Source organism: Dromaius novaehollandiae, chromosome 22 (genome assembly GCF_036370855.1).
Source record: "Dromaius novaehollandiae isolate bDroNov1 chromosome 22, bDroNov1.hap1, whole genome shotgun sequence".
Lineage (NCBI taxonomy): Eukaryota > Metazoa > Chordata > Aves > Casuariiformes > Dromaiidae > Dromaius > Dromaius novaehollandiae.
The window spans coordinates 4,485,117-4,501,032 of record NC_088119.1 but is presented as its reverse complement, the minus strand read 5'-3'; the positions used below and the strand labels follow the sequence as shown (position 1 = coordinate 4,501,032).

At 54.2% G+C, this 15,916-nt stretch overlaps 1 gene segment (V, D, J or C); it reads right to left on the bottom strand.

Moving 5' to 3' along the window:
• Positions 1-11,377: 11,377 nt before the first annotated feature.
• LOC135330588 (Ig heavy chain V region 6.96-like) lies at positions 11,378-12,152 on the bottom strand. The segment is given in 2 exon segments: positions 11,378-11,715; positions 12,107-12,152. Coding segments are annotated over 2 exon segments (384 nt in total).
• Between the last annotated feature and the right edge of the window lie 3,764 nt (positions 12,153-15,916).

Genomic DNA, 15,916 nt, shown 5'->3' with positions numbered 1-15,916 from the left:
CTCAACATTCTTCCGCACTTTCCCATACACTCCACCCCTGTGATAGAAAGCTAGTTACAGGCCATCCCAATCTTCAGAAGGGCATGGGGTATGATGGCAAGGGAGTTTACAAAGCAATGAAATCAAAACATAATATAATACAAAGCAAGAGATCAACAAGAGTCCTCCTTGTATGAGGTGTCTGATATTCTCAATAGATGCCAGTTCATCGGTGATGTTGAAACAGCACATCTCGATGAAGTCGTGGTGTCTGTGGTTATCTCGCAGTAGGAGGCAGTCAATCCCTAGATGGTTTTGCAGTGTTCCTTCCTACACTGCTCCCAGCTCCCTATTTAAAGAGGCAATGGCTCTAGATGTCCAATTTAAGCTTTGAGCCAAAGCACAGGTAACATGCTCCAACTGTTTGCAATTATGTGCCACCACCCCTGGGATCCCAACTAGGCTCAACAATAGGCCTAGAGCTTCTGCATGAGAAAATAAACTTATATGGTGGTTACAAGCGGCATCTTAGGATATGCTACGGGGTCCTCTGCCGCTCTGTCATAAAGGGAGGAATGCTTAAAGTAACATGACCTACAGTGCATAGGCCGCCTGTGGCATCAGCCGGCACAGATGTATATGCTGTAGTGCCACACAGAAGGAACCATCCTAATGGTAGTATAAGGTGAGCAGACACATAGGTAATATCCATAGTGTCATTACAAATTAACTGCCTATCAGTTACATTCTGCAGAGCAGAGGCAGCATTTACAAAGCAAAAGCAAGTATCTGCTTTAGATACATTAGCTGTATGAAAAGAGTAAGCCCAGGGTGTCAGCTTTTGGGAAAAAATGCTCAAATTGTATAAATTCATGGGAGTAACAGAAATATCTTTTTTTTTTTTAAAAAAGTATAACTGCAATACTGTGAGCAGAGCTGGTACACCTATGTAACATGTAGTTAAGACATAATCCACTGATCGTCCTCCTGCAATACAGAAAGCAGAGAGGTTAGCTGATCTTTGTGTGAGCCAAATCCATGTATTTACATGGGAATCTGGATGGTCTTGTAGATCAACGGCATCTGTTGTGGTGTGGCGAACAGGACTTTTGCCTTAAACATTTCTTGGTACATAAGGTGCAAGCAAACCATATCCCTGAACAAGCCATCTGTTCCCGGAAGAAACAGGACTGAGCTGCTGCGACCCCTGAAATGGTCTCCCTGCGACCACCCAGGACACACCGAGCCTGCGCTGAACCAGACCACGATCGGACAGAGACTTTGGGACCTGGACTGCAAATTACTGCCGCTTAGCACAACTTTTATAAAACTTGCTTAGCATGAGTAGCTAAATTTGCTGAAGCCTTAGGCCGCACTCCCTAGTTCAGTGAGAAAGGGCCCCAGAGCTGGTGCAGACTGGAAAGATAAGGGAGTTACAAGCAGTTTGCATTCCTATGCGTCACACTCCAGGAGGGAGGATGTCAAGGCTTTGAAATAAGGCCTGCTTGGGTGCCAGGACCCTGGGAAACAAAGCCTCCCCTCACTGCTGAAACAGTGTTAATTAGGGGGGGGTCTGGATTATATCCTCCTCGTCAGGACCTTGGAAGATAACACCTACTGTCACTGCTGGGGCAGTGCTAATTGCTGGAACAACACCTGTTTGTCAGGGCCTTGAGAAAGAAGGGCAGAACCTGAGGAATCAAAACACATTTGTCAGCAGAAACTGCAACAGTAAAGATAAGGGAGAAAAGCAGCCTGCCTGGGAACAACGAGGAGACCCAATAGGGAGCAGGAGACCCCAGACCCCAAAATTACTATTGGTCTGAACTACCGCGTGAGGGGTGGGAAACTTAATTTGAAAAAGCTATAATTGCCCAGGGATTTCTTTGTTCAGGGTACCTCTTTGGAGGCACCCAACTCGAGCTGTAACTACTGCACGCGTGTCCTTACAATTTATTTATTTAGTTTGCCTTGATTTGGCTCCGAACTTTTCAGCGGGAACCTAGGGTCGGACCCTGCTCGAGTTGTAATTACTGCATGCGCATCGCTAAAATTTACACCCAGGGTGAAGAGGACCAACAGGACGCCGCTGGATCCAGGGGTGGTGATATCTCTTTCTCTCTCCCCCTTTCCTCGCTCTCTCTTTCTCTCTTTCCTCCCCTTTGCCTTTCCCCACCTTTTCTCCCGACTCCGTGGAAAATATAGTTAAAAGGTTTTATGATATTTGACCGGATTTAGCATCTTAATCTCGTCCTTGGGATCGTAACAAAACACCCCCCCCCCCCCCCCCCGATATTGGATCGGGACATGTGGTCAGCAAGAGGCAACATTCCAATAGCAACTTCCAGATGCCGGCGTGATAACCTGCTGATGGGAAGATAGAAAGGCATGGTATCACCATCAAGAAGAACTAGAGCAGTGGCTCCTGGACCATCTGCTAAAACAGTGCCAGGCCATTTTTCCTTTTGAGGAGTTAGGACCCACACACTGGCTAAAGAGTGTATTTAGGGTGTTTGCTGAACTTGAGGCACTCCGGCACTGTGGATCAGAATTCCTTGCAGTATTGGTGCTCCCTGTGAGACATTCACTGGCGTGGATACGGATACCTGGAAAGATAAATCTTGAGAAGAGGTCAATAAGAGTGGGGCTGTTCTAACAGGTATTAAAGGTGTAAACAGCCATGCAGACTGTGAAGGGCAGTCAAGTCTTAAATGTAAGCGTATAACAATTTGTTCAGTAATCATGAGTTGCTCAGGCATATAGAATTCTACCTTCCCAGGAGCGAGTACACGGGGGGCAATCCTCCCCTTCCATTACAGATATCCGAGCAGGGATTGCTCGGGGCGGTTTGGCTTCTACTCTCTCAGGAGATAACGTCCCAAAAGGAGGGGTCTCTTGGACAGGTAATGGGTCTATTGGGGGAGCAGGGGGGGTGGGGGGGGCAGCCCCTCTGGCTCAGACAATAGAGGCATGTGCTCAAAACGTACTTCCCTTAAGAAGGTTGCATGTGGGATACTCAAATTCTTTCTCCCCCTGTAAACTGGGCTTGTAGACAGTGTTTCTATTTCCACTGAGCTGCAGCTTGGGTCACCCCCACATGGGCCCTGACTGTATCATCCATCACCCATGGCTGAATGGGGAGGGCTGTGTGTACAGTCACCGGGTCACGTCCTGTAACTTGTTCGGTATCCTGCAACACCCACACCGCAGCCAAAAGCTGTTTTTCCAGAGGTGTGTAATTTGCTCTGACCCCTTGCAGGGAACAGGACCAGAAACCTATAGGTTCCCATCTTGTGTGGGCACATTGCTGCCACAGCCCCCAAGACATCGTATCCCCTATAACTGTTACTTCCATCTCGAAAGGTTGTCCCTCGTGTGGAGTGAATAGCTTGGAATGTTGGACCACCGCCTCCTTGCACAGGTCAAAGGCTTGCTGCTGCTCTTTAGTCCATTACCACTGGCTACCCTTTTTCTTGGTCAAACGCTGTAGTGGCCACATTAAATATGCTAAGTGGGGTATAAAGGTCCGCCAGAACCCCAAAAGGCTCCCAAAAGCTTGTAGTTGTTTTACAGCAGTGGCAATAGGGTATTGTTGAATAGTATTGCGAACTTTCTCAGGGATAGCTTTCGTCTACCGCCTCCAGACTATCCCTAAGAATTGCACACTGATGTCCAGCCCCTGTACCTTCTCAGGGTTTACAGCGCTATGCAACACTGTAACCTCTGCTCCTCTATCTACTAAAGCAAGCACAGCTACTTCCCCTCCCGAGCACCACCTAATTCGCATGGGTACATATGGGCGTCAGTCCCCCGGATGATACACTGCAACCTACGCTCGGATTTTGGGGGACCCACCTCCCCTTCGTTGTTTCTTGGCAGGCAGCTTCCAGGGAGCACTGGGTGCAGGTGCGACGGTAGGCTGTGTCTGATATTGCTGATTAGCAGGTCACCGTTGCTGAAATAAGTCAGCAGTAGAAAGACCATTTATCTCATCATGTAATACCCCTACCTGCAGCAAATCAGTCCACATCTGCCACCTCGTTAGCTTTCCACTCAGTTTAGTAGTCCCTGCCAATCTTCTCACCTTGGAATTCTGAACTGCTCTCGCTTGCTTAGTATCCGGTTGACCAGTAAGTGCAAAATATCTTATATTGTTTACCAAAGCCCCCACTGTAGCAGCTAACTCAGCAGTGGACAAGTAAGCACCCACCACAGCAGCGCACAACCATTGATACAGCAAAGGAGCAACTACAGGGTTACCGGAGCTATCTTGCGCAGACGTAAGCTGGGAGAGATAATACTGCACTTGAGTGTCTGTGGACAACAGGCTCATATACATTCAGCTCCTCTCTTAACAACGTTAATGATCCAGCCCCATTATCCCAGGCTCTCACCATCCACACTAGTTATAACTCCCCCAGGTGCTGCTGGAATGTGGTCAAAAACTCACGTAACTCCTTTGGTGTAGAAGTCCTTGTCTGCCCTACTGTATCCCTATCTATCTGTCACTCCCCCCGCATCTGAACAAGCGGCTGCACCTGAGTGTTAGCAGTTCTTGCTCGATATCAAACTCAATTTCTGAGACAGATGAGGTACTCCAAATATTGCCATCCCACTCCTCTGGGTCCCAGGAGGGTCAAGTTATATTCACCTGCACCTGAGAAACAGTAGCGGGCACCTTCCCATAATGCCCACAGCGCCTGTTAGCCATCTGCAAAGCTAATCGCTCTACCCTATGGGTTAATTCCTGACTCTTTTCAGTTTGGGTCATAATCAACTCCTGTGCTACCACCCTTGCATCATGCAAATCTCCAACCTCCTTCTCCAGATCCTTTATTTGTTTCTGCAAAGACGATACCTCGTTATATAAGGCTCAAATGCCTGTCAACAGTGCCCACCCTAATCGTCCGGCCAGCTTCCGAGCTGCTTCTGAAGCAGCATGGAAGGGCATGACCTGTAAAGTGGATTCAACTGCCTTTGGGGTAACACTTTCCCCCGTGCCAACTCTGGCCAGTCCTCGGGGACTGCCAGCGTGGCAAGCGACGTGGCTACTGGCCCGCACCACTCAGTCTGGGGCCATGCTGACAGCCACAGGCGAGCAGTCCCTTCTTGACTCTCGCCTTCCCCCTTCGCTCTCCTTGGCCATGGCATCGTCATTTGTGTATCCTGCTGACTATGCCGAGTGTAAGGGTGAAGCGGGGGCACCATCTGGATTCCCGGCAGGGACAGATACACAAACACAAGGCATACGATGGTTGATATGGAGCATTTATTACCTCTGCGTCTGAACGAGGGTTCCCCGGCATTTTCCCAATCGAGGCAATAATGGAGCGGGGGATCCCTGGCACCGCTGAGTGTCGGTCCAGGGTGAGGAACACCGAAGCGATGGCACTAGATGAAGTTTTTATGTACCATACACATGCGCAGTAAGCATGTTGAGCTCATTCTTATTCTCGATTCAAAGCACAGATGCAGTGCCACCCTGGCACAGGCTCAACTACGTGGCTATGGGTCAACAAGCCCTGTTGATGCTCCTTTTCCCATGGAACGGTCTGGCTAGCTTCCATCATCTATCTCCTCGACATTCTTCCGCACTTTCCCATACAGGGGCTGTGGGCCATGGGGGCTCCTTCCAGACACCTAACCTTCTCTCCGCATGAACTCCAGAAATGACTTTTTGCATGGGAATGGTGAGGGAATGTTGCTTTCCTCTTTGGACTGCAAGTTGTCCTGCTGGGATCTGAAAGACAAATCTGCAAGTCAAACAAAGGTTGTCTGGGAAGTTAAAAAGAAACCCCTCAGCAAACTGAGCAGTGCTGTTAAGAATAGTTTGTCTGTGCCATTTAAGGTGTGCTGTTGGCTGCTCCATGCACATGCGTGACATGACACCAGTATGTACCCAAACCAGGAGGGCGGCTTTGGGAGCATGGGGAGTAGCATGCATCCCTTCTAGGCCAGTTCATCTCCAGCATCCCCTGGTTCCTTCCTGGAGGCCAAAGAGACTGAGAGCTGGCCATGGCTGATGCTGGGAAGAGGGTGCCTGCAGACAGTGGAGGGCAGGGAGGCTGATCGGGGATACTGGAACTGTTTGTGGCACAGCTGGCACCTCCCTGCAGTGCGCAGTGATGGCCAAGCCCTCCCTGGCAGGATCCACAAGGTCCCCTTGCCACTCGCTTCCCCTCCAGCTCCTGCAGACTCGGGTTGGGGCTCCAGTAGAAGGTTTGTGTTAGAGGGGAGCCAGGCTTCTTGACCCTGTGGGAATGGTACAGATGTATTTTGCTGAGTCCTGGGGGCGAAGAGCATGCAGAGCCAGAGATGCCACACTCTGAGAAATGTCCTGAGAGGCAGTGGCTTGACCCTCCACTGCAGTCCCGTATTTCTTCCTAGTAACCGATTGGCTGCTGATCTGTGACTTTGGCCCTGGGTGCCTCCCAGTACAAACACACATAATAGTTTTTGAAGCTGAAGCTGTATCCACAGCAGGAGAGGTGCATGGAGTCCCCCCACGGTGCCAGTGATGGTGCAGGTGAGTGTTAGAGATCCTGAGACCCTCCCTTCCCTGAGAACAGGTGCCACCAGGTGTGCCTAGGAAAAGGTACCTGGAAAGACAAGGATGACAGGTGAGGTTTGCGGGAAAGAGTCCCATCTGGTGCCACCAGAAGGAGACTGCACATGGTGCCAGACGCATTGGCACTGGCACCTCCCACGCCATCTCCAGCCCCCTGCAGAAGGGGAAGGTCCAACCAGCAGGCACAATACACATCTATTCCCAAATGACATTGATCAGCCACAGGCTCTCACATTCCCTTCCCAGGCAGGCACTGGGGCAGGAGCAGGTAGCAGCCATGACTCACCTGGAGCCACTGAGCACAACACACTTAGGAAAGCTTTCAGTACAGCCAGGCACTCCTCTTGCTGTGCCAGCTCTGCAGGTGCCCTGAGCAGGCAGGGGCCAGCTGTAAGAGCCTGGGAGGGGAACCAGTGAGTCTGGGGAGGCTTTTGGCAGAACCTTGACTGTGGTTCTTTCTGTGCTGCTCAGCGTGGGTGGGAACTGGAGACATGCTGCAGGTCTGGGGTGGTGCAGAGCAACTGTCAGCTACAGCTTTCCCTCAGCTCTGAGGAATGTCTAGCTGCTTCCCAGGCAGTAATTTCTCAAGGTCAGCATGGATGAGATAAGGAAATAGATCTAGTAGATTGAAGGGGCCCTTAGAATACAACAAGTTGGATCTTACCTAGGGGACCGACCCGTGTGTCTGACCCATGCATCCAGCAGCCTCCCATCGGCGACCCCTCTGTGTGTGTGGTTCCCGGGGCTCCCCGTGCAGCTTGGAGTGTATGTCCTTTATTAAATCTCTCCCCTTTAACCCCTCATGAACTTTGAATGTCTCTCTTTGCCGGTACACAACCCTGTCTTGCCCACCTTGTGATCACAGTGGTCCATGGAAAGAAAGCTGTTTCCCAAAGCCCAAGCATTTTGGGTACCTGAGGGGGAGTGTGGGGAAGTGAGAGAGGGCGATGGAGGCATACACAATGGTTAGCGCTCATGTAGGGCCAAGAATTATGTTGAATGTCCCCGTTGGACTTGAACACCAGCTTTGGGTCTTGTTGGGAGGAAAAGGGTGATGCCAGGAAAGTAACCTTTTGTGGCATGTCTGGGCTCACCTCGCGGTGTGCACTTATGGCCCGTCTCTCACTGGGAGCAGCCCCAAGCTCACCTGGCAGAAGCCTACCGTCAGCAAAGCGCAGCAGGGCTGTTCCCACCACACTCTGCAGAGACACACAGGTGGTCCAGCTTGGGGGACAGATTGGGGTGTGAGGGGTCAGCACAGCCCCACAGGGCTGTAATGGGGTGCAGGGCTGTGCTCCATTCCTGTGGTGTGACACTCCTCTCATCCCTCCCCTGCCCCCGATATCTAGGACAAACAGTAACCCAACACATGGCAGCCCATGTGGCTAGGGCTGCTCTGTATCACTTCTCCTCTGCTTGGCTCCGCCCATAGAGCTGCTCTGCCTGCTTTTCCCCTTGTCTGTGCCCCTGTGACCCCTGCCCAGCCAGCTGGATGCTGGGCTGCTCCCCACAGCCCGTGTATCCCTCAGGTCTCTACCCCGTGTTGCTCCCTCCATTCTGGGCTGGGCTCTGACATCTTTAAACACAAAAGGGAGGAGGGGAGGAAGTTGATATCGTCAGTGCACCCATGAGCATCTCTCACCATGGTCCCTGCAGGACGCAATATTAGAGCTCACTATCAGCCGGGTCCAACGTGGCGATGCCCAAGGTGCCGGGGCTCTCGTCAGCCAGGCCAGAAATCCTCTTGTGGGCAAAAGGGGCTGTGTGGCTGTATGAACCAACCCCCCCGCCCCTCTCCCTTCCTCTGGAGGATGTATTGCAGAGGCCTGCCCGGACATTGCCGATACCAGGCCACGTAAATATAGGAGAAGTTGGAGCTGTAAGTGCATCGGAAGGTCGCTGAATGCCCTGCTCGCCCCCACACTGCAAACATTCTCGGTTTGATCAGGTCACCTTGAAATGATCCTGAAACCAGAGCAGGGCTGTTTACTCACCACTTCATTCCAACCAGCACAAGGAAAGAGGCCGGCGCAGGGGGAGCATGGGGTCATGGCAACAAGAAATGCTGTTTCCAAAACCCAAACACTTCAGAAGCCCCAGGGAAGAAGGAGAGGGCGGGAAAGTGAGAGAGGGGCGGTCGGCAGGTCAAGTAGCCAGAGGTTTTTTGGGGGATGTGAAATATGCTGAACACGCCTGTCACACTTTCTGTTTAGGGAGGAGGAAAAGATTAATCCCAAGACAGTAAGTCTTCATGGCATCTGTAGGATTGCCCCACAGTGCACTTTGAAAGCCCAGCTCTCCTTGGGAACAGTTCTGAACACACCAGCAGCTCCCTCCCTTCCAGCTCCCACACTCAGGGCCAGAGAGAGGCTTCTGCAGGAGGTTTGTGTCAGTGGGCAGCCAGGTTTCCTTCTCCCATAGTAATGGCACTGAACCATCAGGTGGAGGCCGAGGGGTGCAGGGCATGCAGGCCAAGGACACCTTTGCCCGTGCATTGTTGCAGGAGGTAATGGCTCAACCCTCCTCCACCAGTGTGTACTGGATAAATCAGATTTGAAGTAGGAGACTCACTCAAGGCCAGAAGCAAGGGCCTGACACTATCCCAAGCTCAGTGTAGTTTTTATGGCATCCCTTTTCCACGGACATGGAGAGGCAGCATTGTCCCTCTACCCTGGAAAAACCACCGACCCTGGAAAATCCCAAGGCTGCCCTCCTCAGGGCTGATCTGGGCCATTTCCTGACATGTCTCAGGACTCTTGAAAGCCTCCCTTTCCCTGCCACAGCATCCAGGCCACAGCGGGGAAGCTTTCATGGGAGAGCACACTCTGCATGGAGCAGGAGGAGCTGGGCCCCAGGATGGTAGCCCCAGCCCACTGAGCCCTACGCTCGCTGCCCTTCCTGGTCGCCTCTCACCTGCCAGCATCTCTGCAAAGGACAGAGCCAGGAGCCAAGGCACCATCCTGGGTGACATCATGCCCTGCCTGCTGGGGCAAAGCTACTCTGTCGGGAGGCAGAGAGGAGCAGAGCTGAGCAATCCTCCCCTCTGCTCCTGCCCTCACCGGGATCACGGCCCCTCACCATGGCAACGCTAAGGATTCTGCCCTCTGCCCATTTGACCTGCCCCCCACTGTCACAGCCCCTTTTGGGGTGGAGAAGGGAGGACCCAGATGCGGGCCTGGCTGACCCGGGGCAGAGTCATCAGCAGAGAAGGAGCGTGGTGCCCCCAAAAGGCCAATGTGGCCCATGGGCTCCTTCCAGACACCTTCCACCTGCAGTGTCACTCGTCAAGAGCTGCTGCTCACCAGGGAAGGACCACAAGTCCCCTCTTGTCGACGGAACTGATCTGTTCAAGGGCTGTACTGTGGGGCTCCCCTCCTCTCCCAGATCGGTAGTTGCTCTGCTTTTTCCAGAAAGCCCCTCAACCAGCACTGAGAACTGCAATGTCCTGTTGCAATACTGGGGCGGGGGGGAAGAAAGCAGCAGCAGTGCGCAGGGTGGGAGCAAAGCATGGCCAGTATGGACACGTAAGTGCACAGAAAGGACTCTGAGCTTTCTTGATCCCTTCCAAGGACCAGGATCTCCTTCACCTCCCAGCACCATGGCCAGGAAGAGAGGGAGCAACACCACAAGCACCTCACCTCAGCCCACTTTCTTTTCCCAGACCAAGCTGAGAGACCCTACCAGTCCAACTCCAGAGAGACCCCGGGGGGCAAGGTTGGCTTGAGCAAGGCTCTGCTTGTCTTGGGACAAATGGTAAGACTCAGCCCAGTGCAACCGTCATCCCTGGAGGCTTGGAGGAGCAGAAGCAAAAGAGCAAAGATGGGGTCTGCTAGTACCAAACCATGGTATTGTTGCTCATACTGACCCTCTCATTCTGCACTGGAAGGTACCTCACCCACCATCATAGGAACCATGGGGTCCACTCATGGACCCCTTTCCCTACGCCCCCATCTTCACCCTTGTCCTCGCAGGATTGACTGCAGTGCCCGGAGGGGAAACTGCTGGGCCCCATGCAAAGCAACAGGCCCTGAGGGGCAGGTATAGCAGCTGTGGGAGGTTCCCCTGTGCCCTGCCTGCTCCCATGCTACAGAGGCCATAAGCTGCACTGAGGTGCCTCATCTGCAGCTGGAAGCGGAACAAGGCTCTTCCCACTGTGCCCTCCAGGGACACATGAGGGTCAGGCCAGCACGGCTGCGAGGACTCAGCACAGTTCCACGGGGCCAAGCAGGGTACAGGGCATGCTCAGTTCCCAGGGTGCCAGGGACCCCCATCACGCCCATCTGGGCAGGCCAGTAACCCCATGCATTTGGCAACCCACATGATCACGCTTGCTCCACTTTGCCTCTCTCCAGCTCAGCTCTGCCTGCAGTGCTGCTCTGCCCACATTTCCCACCCAATCTGTGCCACTGTGACCTGCACCCAACCAAGGTCTGTCCTCAGCACAATCCAGTCCTGTCCTCAAAGCAGGGCAGGACTGTGACAACCAAAAATGCAAAGTGGAAGAAGGGAGGGGGGCAAGAAGTGTAAGACACCCCAAAATCACACCTGAAAACACAGCAGGGCTATTCCGACAGGGACTCACTGCAACAAGCACAGAGAAGACATGGTGGGGGGCATGGAAAGGGGAAAAGCTACAGGAAATGCCCATGTTAGAGCTGAAGCCTGTCCTTGTGTCTGTGGTGTAAGAAAGGAGTCATGTGCGGAAAGGGCTCATTTGCCACAACCAGGAGATTGCCGCGTGGTGAGCAGTGATGGCCCCAAACCTGCCTGGCACTCCCCTCCCTTCCAGCTCCCACACTCTGGGCCAGGGCCTCCAGCAGGTGGTTTGTGTCAGGGTGCAGCCAGCTTTCCTGTCACTGTGACAATGGCACAGAAATAGCGGGCGGAGTCCTGTGGGCGCAGGGCACGCAGGGCCAGATATGCCACTGCCTGTGAATTGTCGCGGGAGACAGTGGCCCGACCCTCCACTGCTGCACCATAACGAGTGTAGGCAGAGCTATAGCTAATGGTGGCAACCCACTCGAGTGTGGCACCGGCGAACTGACGGTACCAATGCAAACCATAGTCCTCGAAGCTGAAGCCATATCCCTGGCAGGAGAGGCGAATGGATTCCCCAGGCACTTTCAGCTCTCCACCAGCCTCCACCAGCCGCACCTGGGCCTGCACCCCTGTGGACAGAGAGTGCAAGGAGCAAGGCAGTGCACACACAGAGTGGTGGGCAGTTCACCAGGCGCTCTGGGGTCCCCTTTCTGGGGACATGGAGACCCAGCATCACCCCTCATCCCTCAACCCTGGGAAACCCACTGGCCCTGGAAAATCCCAAGGCTGCCTGCCTCAGGGCTGAACTTGGCCTTGTCCTGAAATATTCCCCCAAACACTGGAAACCTCCCTCTCCCTGACACAGAACCTCATCCCCATGTGGGGAAGCCAGTCTTCATGGGAGAGTGCACCCCACGTGGGAGCAGGCAGGAGCTGGGTCCCAGGATGGGGCACAGGTGCCCACAAGCAGCCCCTGCCCACCCAGCCCCGTGCTCGCTTCCCTCCCCGTGGGGCTCTCACCTGTTGGCAACCCTGACAACAACAAGGCCAGGAGCCAAGGCACCATCCTGGGCTGCAACAGGCCTTGCTGGGCCAGGGGACGAGGCCAGCTGTGGGCAAAGCAGCTCTGGTGGGAGGCAGAGAGCAGCAGAGCTGAGCCACACTCAGCCCCTCTCCTGCACATACCGGGACTGGGGGCCCTCACTGCAACAGCGCTAAGCAATCTGCCCCCACCCCAGACCCGTCCTGCCCCTCGCTGTGGCTGGCCCTTTGTGGGAGGAGGGGCGGGGACGCAGGGCTGGGCTGGCAGAGGTTCACCAGCAGAGGAGTGTGGCGCCCCCAGAAGGCTCTTTCTTCCTCAGGTGGTAGTGCGAGTGTCTGCACTCCTTAGCCCTGCATAGATAGCCTTGGAAAGAGAAACCCTGGGCAATACCTCAGAGGCCATAGGGAAAAGCTGCTCTCCCACTTCGTGGCTGCTCCAGAAAGAAGAGCAGCTTGGGGGCTGCAAGCTTTAACGGAGCCCTGGAGACTGTCGTGGATGGGAGGGAGGTCAGCTAAGACATGCAGTGCCCTGCTCTGCCTGCACATGGGTCAGGGTCTCAGGCAGGCCCAGCTCGGCTGGCCCCAGTATTGGGTTATTGGCCTACAGCATCCCCTCACAGGTCTGTCCCCATGCCTCACAACCACGTCCTGCCCAGCTTCACTCCAGGTCCTCTGCCCATGGGGCTGAGAAAGAGGTTTGAAAGTCAGCCTCCAAAAACCCACCCACCCAACCTGCGCCACAGGGCCCCAGAGGAGGTGACACTCAGCCACATCCCACACTCTTCCCTATAGCACCCCATGGTTCCTCTACCCGGCACCCTCACTGCACTCCAGCCTGCCTCCTGCTCTCCCCATTCGTGCAGGACATGTGGGCACCTCTCGTAAGCAAACAGCTTGCTGTCCCTGTGCCTCTCTCCTTGACCTTGTCCTCTCTGGAAGGAATGCGGGGATATGGAGTGCAGAACTGCTGTCCTTTCTTCCTTCCAGGTTTAAATGAAGTTTCATGGTCTCACAGAACTCTTTCTGTGTATGTCTTAGGACGTGAAGGTTTCCCATCCCTCTGTGAAGGCTGTAGAAGTAGCAGGCAGAGTTCCAGGGGTGCAGGGACAGAGAAGCCTCATTCCAGGAACTGCACCCAGTGCAGGACAAGCCGGATGAGCGGGACCATGCCTGGCACAGTGGGTGTGCAGGGCCCTCCATGTTACCCTCCCAAGCTGGCCCTGGGAGCAGCAGATTGGCATCCTTGTGCCCCCACATCTCTTGACGCTGCAGAATTGCTGCTCCCACATAGGACCCCTGAGCTTGGCCCCTCTTGGCTGCGATACCCAGGCAGAGCCACCCCTATGCCATTCCCTCCACCCTGTCCAGGCATCCTCTTCCTCTGCTCGCTCCACCATGCCACCCCTTCTCCAGCTGCCTTTCCCCCCGCAATGGCCATCCAGGCATCTCCGAGTGCCCAAGGCCCATAGGGCTCGTGGCAAGCAGCAGAGGCACCGTGCTCAGTGCTGCAATGAGACTGGGGCAGATGTTTGGCCTTATCCCCTCCCCACCTCAGCCCCCACAAATTGTGTGGGGCTCAGCAGGGGACTACAGCCTTGGTGCTCCGCAGTAGCATGGGGAGAAGCTCCTCTGTGCACTCACCCTGCTTGGGAGGGACCCAGAGCTTCTACTGGGACCTTTCCATCTGTAGGCCAGGACATCTGTCAGGAACAAGCCCTGCCACCATGTCACAATCCCAGCTGCTGCCACCATTTGGGGAGAGTTGTCACCCCTCCCCCAGCCCTCCTCCCCCAGCCCCCCCCCCCCCCAGGTACTGAGCTCCCATCATCCCATGTTCCCCTACGTACGCTACCCTGGTCCCTTGGGGAGGAGGTCCAGGGCAGTGGTGGGAAGTGGAGATGCAGAGGATAAAGGAGAGGCAGGGGCCCACAGGTGCTGGAGACCAGAGGGAAGAATAGAAGGCAGAGATTGAGGGCCATGGCTGGGGGAAGGTCCTCAGCAGAGAAGGAGCAGGGCACCACTGGCCACCTGGGGCTGTCCCAGCAGCGGAGGTGCTTCTGGGTCCTCTGCAGCCCTTAACAGCTGTGGAGCACTGGGGCATTTTTCTGGCACAGAGCACCCCATAGATCCTCTTGTTTGGGGCACTCCACAAAAACCCCTGCTGGCCCTCAGTGTCCATGCACATGTGTCTGTGTGCATACATGTGCTTATACGCACATGGAGACAGAAGTAACACCACAGGGAAGAGACCTGTTTTTAACCTGTGCAGGAGAAAATCTGCTCCACATCTCAGCTCTTTGTGCTGCATTGCTGTGAGACTCTTGCTGCTGTAGTCTGGTCTCGTGCTCTCTTACTCCTCTCAACCTGACGCAGCCCGAAGCAAACGTGCCCAACTAATACCATCAGTCCCCTCAAGGATGTCAGTGCCAGAGGAAGGGGTATCCTTGATGTATGCAGCCCAGTTCCCAGCAGAGGAGGAGTGGGGCACTGCTGGCCCCCTGGGCTGTCCCAGAGGGGCAGGAGCTGCCAGATCTCCTGCAGCCCCCTAAACCATGGAAGGCAAGGGTGTTGTTCTGGCCCAGGGTGCCCCCTAGATGCCCTTGTTTGGGGTGCTCCACAAAAACCCATGCTGGCCCCCAGTGCTCACACATGTGCATATATACACATGGAGCCAGCATTAACAACAAGCAGAAGAGACTTTTCATCCTGCTGTGGGGAAAAATGTGCTCTGCAGCTCCTAGATGCATTGCTGTGGGACTCCCTAAAGAACATGAAGTAGCCACACTTGATCCAGCTCAGGCTTTCCCTGTGAAAATGCTCTCAAGGCTCTCTGTGCTTCTTCCTGACCAGCTCTTTCCCTTTCACTTTGTGTGTGTGAGAGGGACTGAGGAGGAAGCAAGCAGGTAACAGCATGTTCATTGTTTTGGGTGGAGACATGAGAGATTCTGCTGCTGAAAACACTCACCACTGTGCCCCCCTTTCTGGGAAGGCCAGCCCAGACTTGCCTCCAGAAGGCTGGGAAGGGCCTTGTCCTGCAGCCAACCACAGAACACCCTGTGTGGTTTTAAGCCCCTCCTTCCATTGCTGCCTTTGCCCTGCCTCTGTTTGAATCACTCTGCCCTTTGCTTAGCTCTCTGGTGCTGCAGAAAGAGGTGGCTGTGTCTGCAGCTGCTGGAGAGAGCAGTTCCAGGGACAGCTGGTGACTTGGCTTTGGGAGGGCGAAGCAAGTGTTGGAGTCCCGTGAAAGGATACTGCAGCACTATGTGTTGCTGGCCTTTGCCAGGAGTCTGCTGGATCTGGGCCCAAGCGTAGCTGCTGTCAGTGGTGGGTATGCCAGAGGTGTGGCAGGTAAGGGTGAGAGACTCTGAGATCTTCCTTCCCTTCTGTGGGCCCAGAGGCCTCTGTCTGCACCTGAGAAAGAGCACCTGCAGACACAGGAGCCAAGCATGAGCACATGGTGAGAGCTCTAGCAATCACTTTATCTACCCTCACTTTTGTCTGGCCTCCTACTTCTCAGCTCCAAGATCCTAAGCTTAGAGAGAGACAGGTTCTCAAAAGGTCCTGCTCCCACTACATGCTCAGACCTGGGAAACAAACGTCAGATAATCTTGTTCAGAATGGAAGGCTCAGTTTTGTCCTTCCTGGATCATTTTTCATGACAGATGCCTGAACTCTGACTTTCCTTCTCTGCCCATGAGCTCCAAAAATGACTTTTTGCACAGGAAGGGTGAGGGAATCTTGTTTTCCTCTTTGGACTGCAAGTTGTCCTGCTGGGATCTGAAAGACAAA